This window comes from Silene latifolia, chromosome 9 (assembly GCF_048544455.1).
Source record: "Silene latifolia isolate original U9 population chromosome 9, ASM4854445v1, whole genome shotgun sequence".
NCBI lineage: Eukaryota > Viridiplantae > Streptophyta > Magnoliopsida > Caryophyllales > Caryophyllaceae > Silene > Silene latifolia.
Genome location: NC_133534.1, coordinates 208,879,811 through 208,892,966, shown reverse-complemented (window position 1 = coordinate 208,892,966; position 13,156 = coordinate 208,879,811). Strand labels below are relative to the sequence as shown.

The 13,156-nt window shown below is 40.9% G+C and overlaps 2 protein-coding genes across 2 annotated transcripts; both read right to left on the bottom strand.

Annotated features, from left to right (window-relative positions):
- Window positions 1-2,795: 2,795 nt before the first annotated feature.
- Window positions 2,796-4,534, bottom strand: LOC141602166 (uncharacterized). Its single transcript, XM_074422472.1, has 3 exons — window positions 3,708-4,534; window positions 3,399-3,574; window positions 2,796-3,304 (listed from the first exon to the last, which is right to left on the bottom strand). Exons 1-3 carry the CDS (start codon window positions 4,532-4,534, stop codon window positions 2,796-2,798), a joined length of 1,512 nt encoding a protein of 503 aa, XP_074278573.1.
- A 5,717-nt stretch (window positions 4,535-10,251) lies between these two features.
- Window positions 10,252-11,955, bottom strand: LOC141602165 (uncharacterized). The gene is made up of 3 exons (XM_074422471.1): window positions 11,416-11,955; window positions 11,130-11,299; window positions 10,252-10,996 (listed from the first exon to the last, which is right to left on the bottom strand). The coding sequence occupies exons 1-3, from the start codon at window positions 11,953-11,955 to the stop codon at window positions 10,252-10,254; spliced, it is 1,455 nt and encodes a 484-aa protein (XP_074278572.1).
- Window positions 11,956-13,156: the final 1,201 nt, after the last annotated feature.

Here is a 13,156-nt window from a genome sequence, read left to right as displayed (position 1 = left end):
AAATCGATTATCACGCAGCGGAAAAGTTTCAACCAATAAACAAGGCATAAACGCATTACTATATGCTATGTTTCATTTATAACTCAACAATTCTATAACTATCATTATCGTAATTACGGTAGGGTTTATAAACTGTATATGACTACCGTCATCATCAACTTATAACAAACACCAACATGTTCACTCTTCTATTATAGCATTCACTTTCACATTTCCACGCATTAACACCACCTTTACTCACTAATTCCACCAACGATTATCAAGCACGGCCCAAATACAACTATCACATCCTTATTAACTCTAACAAAGACTCAACTACAAGTAGCTCCAACACAATCAGCATAAACATCACACACATATACAAACGGACTCCACATTCCCGTATCATGTGACTGGCTTAAGTATCATGGGGCCAAGATTTTGAAATGAGGGCGCCTACTCACCCAAAACCTAGCATCAGCTGGGGCTCCCATTACACATACACCAGGTTCATTTTATTAGACTCAGTACGTTCATTAAGTTCATTTCTTACAGGTTCCAAAATCGTCTCTCTGATACCACTTTGTAACACCCCCATATACAGAGGAGCCTTAACTAGGTCTTCCTTAGCATATAACGGCATTACCATCTCGGTTACCCGAGGATAGCAATAATCAAACGTCGATAAATGAACTATTATGTTATATTACAAGTGTTTTAAACCAACAACGATATAAAAGATACAACTCAAAGACTACTCTCAAAGCTATCGGATCTCGTGAAGACTCATCCCTGCCCGGACTCCAGTTATCAACAACATCAACACCTGCTAAGACCGACTGCTCACCATAAGGGATCACGACAGACACATAACAAACAAAACAACCACACAAGGTCAGTACTGAGATAATATACGACAACCACAACATAGCTATCAACACGACACAATGCTAACAATCTCACACACAATAACAATAATCAAATCAACCTCTGTCACCGACTGTCCACTGGACCAGCCTTGCTAGTGGGGGACCGCAGCCGTACCCACCAAATCCCCACTCATCATACCGAGCGATAACCCTGTCCATTAATGTGCACATCCCCTTCCGTGGCGGGTTCCACGAAGGGCGAAACTAGGGCGTGAAGCCACTCCCGCAAGTGACCCCACTCAGTCGAGGACGCGCCTCGCGAACTAGAGACAAACAATACACAGACAGCTGCGACGCACAACCAACAAACTATATGTATTAACCAACTACAACATATACGCTGCCACACAACGCCACCACAACACAACAATAATGATACGATAATCGACACACTAGACTATCCACAGAAACTGAGTAGGCGAACCTACCTTTAAGCAACTGCAACCAATCTATGCCAACACATGACATATCCAGCAATTAAGCAACGCCTATAACCACAACACAACATCTATTACTACCAAGCAAACCCTAACTACAAAGATGAGGATACGGATGATGATTATGACATACCTATAAAGAGAAACCCGGCAAAAGACCGCTACCCGACTCAAGCTACGCTCTCCTACGGCACAAGGACCTTCAAAGGGCTTCCATGGAGGTTTTGTGGTAAAGGGAAGGGAAAGAGGCGACCAAAGGATAGGAGGAAAGTGGCGGAAATGAATTGCGGATTTAACAAAACGCGATTAAAAACCCTCGCTGAAAACTCGATACTCGATCGAGTACCCAACATACTCGATCGAGTGGCCCCCTACTCGATCGAGTAACCTAGCTACTCGATCGAGTAGCCTCTACTCTATCGAGTACCACTCTTAACACGTAACCCAAGATAGTTTTGGCACGCACTTCCAAGACTATTCCCGCTCCCAAGGTCAGTCAACGCTGGTCAAAGGGTCTCTAAAAGGGTGGGTATTATAGAGATCATGCATACTTCTTGTCCCTTGTTCATGCCAATCCATGATTGATGTGCTAAAATTGATGGGCTTGGGTTCGACCCAGTCTTGCTGCCCCTATGACCTCCTGATTCGAGTACTACCTCGCCCAATGTGTCGATATTCGTATCAACTTTCACCAATCGAACTAGAACCGTTCATGTTTTCAAATCTCCTTAAGCCTTTATTAACTATAAATAAGAAAAATAAGCTACTCAATTATTCATAAACTTGTCTTGAATTTTATGATGCGTGGTCATTTATTAACCATCTCGCCACCCGCATCATATTCTCTCCCTTCAAAAAGAATTGTCCTCAATTCTTTGCCTCAATATGTCGCGATCATAGATGAATATTGTAAACCCGAACACATATTCGAACCATCTTTGATGCCATCAAATGCTTTTTGTGCGCTAGGATTCCACTCAAACTCTCCTTTCTTTGTTAGCTCGGTGATAGGTGCAATAATAGAGCTAAAAATTTGAATGAACCTTTGATAAATTGAAGCCAATCCATGAAAACTTCTAATTTCAGTAGTTGTTTTAGGAATAGGCCACGATGTAATTGCTTCCACTTTTGAAGGATCAACGCTCACCCCTTCTTCTCCAATGATGTAACCAAGAAAGGTCACACTAGGCACCATGAACATGCATTTCTCGAGCTTTCCATAAAGTTTCTGTTCGCTTAACTTCTCAAACACCTTTCTCAAATGTTCCAAGTGTTGCTCCTTATTTTTGATGTAAATAAGAATGTCATCAAGGTAAACAACAACAAACTTATTAAGAAATGGCCTTAGGACCTCATTCATAAGCCGCATGAAAGAACTATGAGCATTGCATAACCCAAATGGCATAACAAGCCACTCATACAACCCTTGCTTTGTTTTGAAGGCTGTTTTCTATTCGTCACCTTCTCGAATCCTCATTTGATGATAACTACTTCGAAGATCAATTTTCGAGAACACACGAGCTCCATTCAACTCATCAGGCATATCATCTAGCCTTGGCATAGGAAAGCGATACTTGATTGTAATATTGTTCACCGCTCGGCTATCAATACACATAAGCCATGTCCCATCCTTCTTGGGTACCAAAAGAGCAGGTACAGGACAAGGACTAAGACTCTCTTGCACATAGCCTCGATCAATCAACTCTTGCACTTGTCTTTGCAACTCTTTAGCCTCTTCTGGATTGCATCGATATGCTAGTTTGTTTGGAAGTGTAGCTCCTGGAATAAGATCAATTTGGTGCTCTATGCCACGCTTAGGAGGTAATCCAAGTTGCAACTCTTCCGGGAACACATCACCAAACTCATTCAACAACGTTTGGACAGTCTCATCATGAACTTCAATTCCTTCTTCCACAACTCGAACCATAAGAGCATAAGCTTGTTCTCCTTGTTCTAATGCTTCACCAAATTCAGTAGAACTCATAAACAAATTCTCACTTTTCTTTTTTTACTTTGCTAGGTGACAAGGGTTTCAAGTGAAATCTGTTTTTACCCTTGCTAACAATGTAAATGTTATCCTTTCCTTGATGAACAACTTTTCTATCAAACTGCCATGGTCGACCCAATAGAATATGACACGCACTCATGGGTAACACGTCACACCATACTTCATCTTCATAGGGACCCATAACAAATGAAAGTAAAGCTTGTTTCTTGACTTTAACCCCACTGTTTTCATTCAACCAATGCAGCATATATGGTTTATGGTGATTACGAGTCTCAAGCTTAAAGGAATCCACCAATTCAGTAGCAACCGTATTTGTGCAAGACCCACTATCAATAATCAAATTGCAATTCTTACCATGCACCATGCACCTTACAACGAGCATGGAAAATATGCTCACGTTGCTCCATTTCAATAGGTGTGGATTGAATATGCAAGTTTCTCACCACGAACATCTCCTTATCAGTGTCATATGATGGTTCGACAATATGAGTGTGAACCTCATCATCTTCTTCTTCTCCATCATTCTGGATAGAATTGACCTCCGTCTCATTTGTCACCACGAAACATGGAGTAATCTCACCCAACTCTTGAAGAGTAAGCGCTCTCTTTTGGGGACATTCGTTAGCGATGTGTCCATAACCTTGGCACTTAAAGCATCTCCTATCACGCATATCTTTGAAATCAGTAGCAACTCCTTTGCCTTTGTCTTTGTGTTCTTCCTTTTTGGCTTCCTTATTGAACGATCTAGCGCTTGACTTATAAAAAGGATTAATGCCCTTAGAACCATCACGAGCAACCAGGGGTTTCCTTCCTTTGTCCTGCTTTTCAAACTTAAGAGCAAGCTTACACACATCATTAAAATCAAGGAAAATCTGTACTTCAACTCGTTGGGCCAATGAAGGACTCAAACCCTTAATTAATTGAGCAATTTGCATCTCCTCCCGTTCCTCAAGATCACACACCATAATTAGTCTTTCAAACTCCTTAATGTAATCCGTCACACTTAAATTACCTTGAGAAAGAGATGTAAGCTTCAAGTACTGCTCTTGTTCATAGTCTCTTGGCATGAAGCGTTTTTGCAAGTGCTTCTTCAATTTACTCCAAGTCTCAATCTTACTCTTTATTTCACGCCTTCTTTGCTTCTTAAGGTTCTCATACCACAAGGATGCATACTTGGTCATTTTCAAGGTAGCAACCTTGAATTTCTTGTGTTCAACATAGCCTTTATATTCAAAGACTCTCTCTGCTTGTCTTACTCAATCTAGGAATTTTTCAGCATCAAGTTCCCCTTCAAACTCCGGGTTATCAAGTTTTAATCCACGATCATCATCATTATTCCTCCTTGGTTCAGGAATGGAATGATGGCTCTCATCGGAATCTGAACTTTCAACGTGCCTCCTCCCCTTCTTTCTAAGAGTATGATTGCAAATCTGATCAATCTTGTAATTCATTTGTGCCATTCGTTTTGTTAAGTCATCCATACGTTCCTTCCATGGTTCTTGATATGAACCATCATGAGACATCTTTTTTTTTTCCTCACGGGTGAACAGTACCAGACGTGAACAGTAAGTTTTTTTTTCCAACACTAGGAATGGATCGTCTTGCTTATGGAAAATCAAGAGCCGAAGCTTTGATACCAATTTGATGTAAAACCGGGTACCAATTTGGTGCGAATTTTAGACACAAAAGGGGCCTGATTTGGGAAGTGTTTTGAGCGATATTTTTGTGTTTTTGGAGTTTAGTTTGCAGCGGAAAATGTTTAAGTAAAATGGATATGGATTAGCTAAGAAACCTAGCAAGATAACTCAACTAAAGCTGGAATCTCCAACCAAGACCACATAGGAACAAGGACGGAAACAAAGGATATTTCAACCAAGAACACACAGTAAACAAGGATGAAATAAGGCACCGACCTCGCAAGGAAGACAAGAACACTCGCAAGCGTTCAAAGTTTGAGAGACAATCTCTACACTTGGGTTTATATTTCTGAAAATTTGATCATTACATATGAGGATTTTGCCCCTTATATAGCCTAGGATGTACTTGTGCTCCAAGGCAGCATTAAATGCTAAAAAGCATTTCCTAGGTGCTTATTCAAAGTCCTTGATTTTGTAGAAAATAATGCTAGACTTTGTAGAAAACTAGGTGATGAAAACTAGAAGAGAAAATCTAGGTGCATCCTCTTCCTTGGACGGCACTCCTTGGATCATACGGTTCTTAGTGCATTCCCACGCGGGTCTCATATTCTTGAGTCGAGATCATGCATACTTCTTGTCCCTTGTTCGTGCCAATCCACGATTGATGTGCTAAAATTGATGGGCTTGGGTTCGACCCAGTCTTGCTGCCCATATGACCTCCTGATTCGAGTACTACCTCGCCCAATGTGTCGATATCCGTATCAACTCGCACCAATCGAACTAGAACCGTTCATGTTTTCAAATCTCCTTAAGCCTTTATTAACTATAAATAAGAAAAATAAGCTACTCAATTATTCAAAAACTTGTCTTGAATTTTATGATGCGTAGTCATTTATTAACCGTCTCGCCACCCGCATCACAATGTGTCTGTGACGACTCTCCGCAAACCCATTATGCTCGGGTGTGTGAGGTTAGATGGGTAATTCCCTCATTGAGATGGTCGGGAGTTAATTTCTTATATTCCCCGCCATTGTCCGAATAGAATTGGCGAATGGGTTTATTGAAATTTTTTCAACAATGGCTTTAAAACGATGGAAGGTTTTTTGAGTATCAGATTTATTTTTAATCGGATAGATCCAAAAATAGTGTCTAAAGTGATCAACAAAGATTATGTAATATTTAAAATTGTCATGAGATAAAAGGGGTGCCGTCCATACATCAGAAAACACGACATCGAGAGGGGCGTGAGATTGAATTGTTGAGACGGAAAAAGGTAATTTGTGACTTTTATTCATTAGGCATGCCGTACAATGAGTGAATTCAGAAATGCGGAAATTAAAACTGGAATTTAAAAACTTGAGCGTGGCGTTTGATGGGTGCCCAAGTCAATGGTGCCGGGCAGTGGAGGTGGCGGCATAGGCTTGGTGTTGAGGTGGTGGTTGCCATTTGGAGCGTATACGGAGCGGAAGATTTAATTGTGAATTCAAGTGAAGCGGGAGATCCGAATGCACTAGGTGCAACCCGACCTGATCGTGTCACTTGAGGCGTTTTGGGCGAAGCGGAAGTCTTTTTGTTTTGTTTTTGTGTTTATGTTGTGCAAGAATGAAAGGATATTTGCTTCGATTTCTTGTGGGGAAATCGAACCAATGTGATATTTGCTATCACTAGACCTATAGCGATAACAATGGGGAATTACTCGAAAACGCGTCAAGTAATTCAATTTAAACTGTGGAGCACGTCCTTAGTTTATGACAAGACTCGAAAGCATCGACTCTTTGAAAAAGATTGAAACACAAGTTTCTCTCTCTAAAGGTTTTTCTTAATTCTTTGATGATTACAAATGAGGAGGCTAGGTCCTTTATATAGGACAAAAGCCTTGGCCTCCAAGCAAGCATTAAATAGCCTAGCCTAGATTCTACCACATTCACTTAATTAAATTTTATGGAGAAAATAATTGACAACGTAAATTACAAAGTTTGACAAATAATAAATCGAAGCCTCGAATTTAGACCGAGGATCACGGCTGCCCTTGACACGTCCCAATCGTGTGATGCTGCTCCGTCTATCCTCGTTTTGCGTGCTTGCTTCATCTTGTCAACCCGTAATTTATTAGTTATTATATTTTATTTCGGATTATTTTAATCTAATTTTATTCGTGATTCCCGTCGGTTTATTAAAATTTTTACCCCCCCTCTATACGCATCACCATTCATAGGTGCCATTATGAAATCGGCCCTGGAGGAGGATGGTTCCCGTCGCTAGTGCCTTAAAACAAAAAGAATCGGGTGAGAATAAGGCAATTGCATTATTATCTTTGCAAAATTGAGAGACGGAAAGTAATTTACGGGAAATGGTAGGAACGACTAAAACATTTTTTAATAAAAGAGTATTATAAGAGAAAGAACCATAGCGAGTAATGGTAAGAGAGGAACCGTCTCCTATAATAAGGTCATCGGCTCCATCAAACGGTGCGTGGAGCGAAAGGTTGTTGAGGTCATTGACGACATGGTGAGAGGCACCACTGTCGATTAGAAAGGAAGAAGAGGAGGAGGGTGATGGTACAGTAGCCGTGTGAGCATGAGGACAAGGTTATTTGTTTGGTGGCGGAGGGAAGATGACCATTGGATAAGCACGTCGGAAGTCAGGCCAATCAATTATTACGTGCCCCTTGTTTCGACAAAACTGACAACGGCCAATAAATAGTTTGTTGACTTTGGTTAGAGTTTGGTTTTGGGCAGGAGAGGGAGGCTGGTGTTGTTGGTTAGATGGGGCACAAGTTTGATATTGAGATTGGTGATGGCGAGGTAGTTGAAAGTAGGGATGTGTGGTGGCAGCGTAAGCCGTGGGGGTGAAGGGTGTGGCAGGTGTTTTGTTTTTGACGAGGAGTTCATGTTGTATGAACTTCTCGTGTAGGGCTTCAAATGTGATTGGTGTATCACGGGCTCGAACGGAGTCAATGACAGATTTGTAAAGGGTTTGGTCTAGGCCATTTAAGATTTGGTGAGTGAGGTCTTCGAAATCAACAGTTTTCCGAATTGGGCTAGGTGGGCGTATGCGCAAGATTTGATAGATAGAAGGTAATCGGAAACAAACTTGTCTCCATGGGTAATATTGTGGAAACGATCCTTCAATTGAAGAATGTGACCCCGGGACGGATTTGCATATGTGGTTTCAAGAAGGGTCCATGCTTCTCGAGATGTATTTGCATTGAGAATTATGGGGGCGATGTCATCGTGAAGGGTGTCGGAACCATGTGTTGTAGGCGGGATTGGGGATGGGTTCTGGGTTGGGTTTCATGGTGGTAGCTTCGGGTGTGATGGTTTGTGGTGGTGGTGGCATAGATCCCTCAAGGAAGGCGAAGAGCCCAAGGACTTGAAGGAACCGGATGATTTGGAAACGCCATGAACGATAATTGTTCTTAGTTAGGCGAGTGAAATTGGGAAAGGCAATGGAGAGAAAGGGTTTGTTGGGTTCATCGACATTAGGAAAGAGGGCGTTTGATTGGTTGGCCATGGATATGGTGAAAGTACCGAGTACAAGAAGGAAGATGAGGGTTTGGATCGATATACGAATTGATACCATGTAAATAAAGAGATTATATATATTGATGATTAATAAGAGAAATGTACAAGCTATTTATACTAGTAATTACAGTGTGAACATCTAATGGAATCCCACTAATTGTGGAGCTAATGAAGGTAACAAATAAATACAATTGACTAATACAAAGTATATGGCTAAATACAGAAAAGTAAATATTATGTGCAAATTGTATGCTTGATTGTAGGGGTGTGTTATTTGTGTGATTGAGTCGAAATCATATCTTCAACAGTTTTAACTCGGAATTTAATTAGCTAGTTATGACGTTGGTCATCAAAACAAGTAAGGGAAGCGTGAAATCGATGGTTGGTCTGGGCTGCGTCGAGGGTCGGGAAATAAGGTTGGCCGGAGCAGATTGTGTGCTGTTTTGCCATCGTGACGGTAAACTTCGTTGAGGTTGTGCGTGTTAGATGAGTCGAGTCAAGTTCCGAGCTTTGGACCATGTCCTAGTATTGTTGAGGAGAGTACATGGGTAATCGAATTGAGTTGTTTAAAGGTCAGTCTCAGGGTCGTATGGTGTCGCATATGGCAGTATATATCATGCCCTATTTTGGGACATGTTTTGGGTTTCGTTGTGGTGTCAAGGTTGTTCGATGGTGTACATGTAGGTCGTGGCTAGTGGTTGGGCGGTTGTTATGCTGTGACGGTAGCGCAGTGTGGGGAGGTGTCTAAACCGTGGTGTAAGGAGAGTGCTTGTGTAGTTGAAGGTGTATGCGTGGGTAGTTGCTCGTATGCGGAGTGAAGATGTAAGGACGAGAGGTTGTGATTAAAGTGGGTATTGGTTAATTAATTAATTGTACTAGCCATTAACTTTGTCTTATTCTATGGACCATGAATCAGTTGCTTTAACAAAATAAATCCATTGATTAAGTGATAGAGTAGGTTAATTAAAGTAAAATAACTATGATTAACTAGTAAATGAATTTGCTAAAGGTAGGATAACTACTCAACTCGTTTATTATGTGGAATTGGATGGATTAATGTATGTGGAATTATTATTGTTGAATTATTGTTTGATTGTTTATTATTGGATGGGAATATTCGTATCATATTATTTTATTGAGTATCCTCGGTCTCGGACTGGGACGACAATGAGTTATGAGATATCCTCAGTCTCGGATTGGGACGACAATTGTGTTTATCCCCGAGCCGGGAGTTAGCGGCAGGACGGTGTGGTGGAACCTCGGTCGGGGACTGGGACGACTGTGTGGATATGATTGAGATTTGGTGGTGGTACTTATTCCACATGATTGCATCCCTTAAATTTGTATGTTTAATACTGCGTGTTTATCCTACTCAACCTCGTGGTTGACGGTGTATTCGTGAACACTTGTGATGAATCGGAATCGGGAGCAGACTTGTCAGGTACTTAAGATTAGCTGACTTGGGAGCTTATGGGGATGCGTGAGGACTCGACTAGTCTACCTATAAGTCTAGATCATAGAGTTTATTAATCACTTTATTTAATTCCGCTGCGAGTTGTAATTAATTTTATATTGAGTTTTAGTCTCGTTAATTTGTAATAAACATGTAATCGCCAAATTTTATCTAACGTACTTTGGTTTGTCCTACTTTGTTATTCACTGCCTCGATTTCCCGATATGGTAGCGCTCTCATTTACTTAGGAGGCCTAGCTAAAGGCTCCTGATTAAATGGGGGTGTTATTCACTTCGAAGATCAATTTTCGAGAACACACGAGCTCCATTCAACTCATCAGGCATATCATCTAGCCTTGGCATAGGAAAGCGATACTTGATTGTAATATTGTTCACCGCTCGGCTATCAATACACATAAGCCATGTCCCATCCTTCTTGGGTACCAAAAGAGCAGGTACAGGACAAGGACTAAGACTCTCTTGCACATAGCCTCGATCAATCAACTCTTGCACTTGTCTTTGCAACTCTTTAGCCTCTTCTGGATTGCATCGATATGCTAGTTTGTTTGGAAGTGTAGCTCCTGGAATAAGATCAATTTGGTGCTCTATGCCACGCTTAGGAGGTAATCCAAGTTGCAACGCTTCCGGGAACACATCACCAAACTCATTCAACAACGTTCGGACAGTCTCATCATGAACTTCAATTCCTTCTTCCACAACTCGAACCATAAGAGCATAAGCTTGTTCTCCTTGTTCTAATGCTTCAACAAATTCAGTAGAACTCATAAACAAATTCTCACTTTTCTTTTTTACTTTGCTAGGTGACAAGGGTTTCAAGTGAAATCTGCTTTTACCCTTGCTAACAATGTAAATGTTATCCTTTCCTTGATGAACAACTTTTCTATCAAACTGCCATGGTCGACCCAATAGAATATGACACGCACTCATGGGTAACACGTCACACCATACTTCATCTTCATAGGGACCCATAACAAATGAAAGTAAAGCTTGTTTCTTGACTTTAACCCCACTGTTTTCATTCAACCAATGCAGCATATATGGTTTATGGTGATTACGAGTCTCAAGCTTAAAGGAATCCACCAATTCAGTAGCAACCGTATTTGTGCAAGACCCACTATCAATAATCAAATTGCAATTCTTACCATGCACCATGCACCTTACAACGAGCATGGAAAATATGCTCACGTTGCTCCATTTCAATAGGTGTGGATTGAATATGCAAGTTTCTCACCACGAACATCTCCTTATCAGTGTCATATGATGGTTCGACAATATGAGTGTGAACCTCATCATCTTCTTCTTCTCCATCATTCTGGATAGAATTGACCTCCGTCTCATTTGTCACCACGAAACATGGAGTAATCTCACCCAACTCTTGAAGAGTAAGCGCTCTCTTTTGGGGACATTCGTTAGCGATGTGTCCATAACCTTGGCACTTAAAGCATCTCCTATCACGCATATCTTTGAAATCGCAGCAACTCCTTTGCCTTTGTCTTTGTGTTCTTCCTTTTTGGCTTCCTTATTGAACGATCTAGCGCTTGACTTATAAAAAGGATTAATGCCCTTAGAACCATCATGAGCAACCAGGGGTTTCCTTCCTTTGTCCTGCTTTTCAAACTTAAGAGCAAGCTTACACACATCATTAAAATCAAGGAAAATCTGTACTTCAACTCGTTGGGCCAATGAAGGACTCAAACCCTTAATTAATTGAGCAATTTGCATCTCCTCCCGTTCCTCAAGATCACACACCATAATTAGTCTTTCAAACTCCTTAATGTAATCCGTCACACTTAAATTACCTTGAGAAAGAGATGTAAGCTTCAAGTACTGCTCTTGTTCATAGTCTCTTGGCATGAAGCGTTTTTGCAAGTGCTTCTTCAATTTATTCCAAGTCTCAATCTTACTCTTTATTTCACGCCTTCTTTGCTTCTTAAGGTTCTCATACCACAAGGATGCATACTTGGTCATTTTCAAGGTAGCAACCTTGAATTTCTTGTGTTCAACATAGCCTTTATATTCAAAGACTCTCTCTGCTTGTCTTACTCAATCTAGGAATTTTTCAGCATCAAGTTCCCCTTCAAACTCCGGGTTATCAAGTTTTAATCCACGATCATCATCATTATTCCTCCTTGGTTCAGGAATGGAATGATGGCTCTCATCGAATCAACTTTCAACGTGCCTCCTCCCCTTCTTTCTAAGAGTATGATTGCAAATCTGATCAATCTTGTAATTCATTTGTGCCATTCGTTTTGTTAAGTCATCCATACGTTCCTTCCATGGTTCTTGATATGAACCATCATGAGACATCTTTTTTTTTTCCTCACGGGTGAACAAGAGGCGTGAACAGTAAGTTTTTTTTTCCAACACTAGGAATGGATCGTCTTGCTTATGGAAAATCAAGAGCCGAAGCTTTGATACCAATTTGATGTAAAACCGGGTACCAATTTGGTGCGAATTTTAGACACAAAAGGGGCCTGATTTGGGAAGTGTTTTGAGCGATATTTTTGTGTTTTTGGAGTTTAGTTTGCAGCGGAAAATGTTTAAGTAAAATGGATATGGATTAGCTAAGAAACCTAGCAAGATAACTCAACTAAAGCTGGAATCTCCAACCAAGACCACATAGGAACAAGGACGGAAACAAAGGATATTTCAACCAAGAACACACAAAGAAACAAGGATGAAATAAGGCACCGACCTCGCAAGGAAGACAAGAACACTCGCAAGCGTTCAAAGTTTGAGAGACAATCTCTACACTTGGGTTTATATTTCTGAAAATTTGATCATTACATATGAGGATTTTGCCCCTTATATAGCCTAGGATGTACTTGTGCTCCAAGGCAGCATTAAATGCTAAAAAGCATTTCCTAGGTGCTTATTCAAAGTCCTTGATTTTGTAGAAAATAATGCTAGACTTTGTAGAAAACTAGGTGATGAAAACTAGAAGAGAAAATCTAGGTGCATCCTCTTCCTTGGACGGCACTCCTTGGATCATACGGTTCTTAGTGCATTCCCACGCGGGTCTCATATTCTTGAGTCGAGATCATGCATACTTCTTGTCCCTTGTTCGTGCCAATCCACGATTGATGTGCTAAAATTGATGGGCTTGGGTTCGACCCAGTCTTGCTGCCCATATGACCTCCTGATTCGAGTACTACCTCGCCCAATGTGT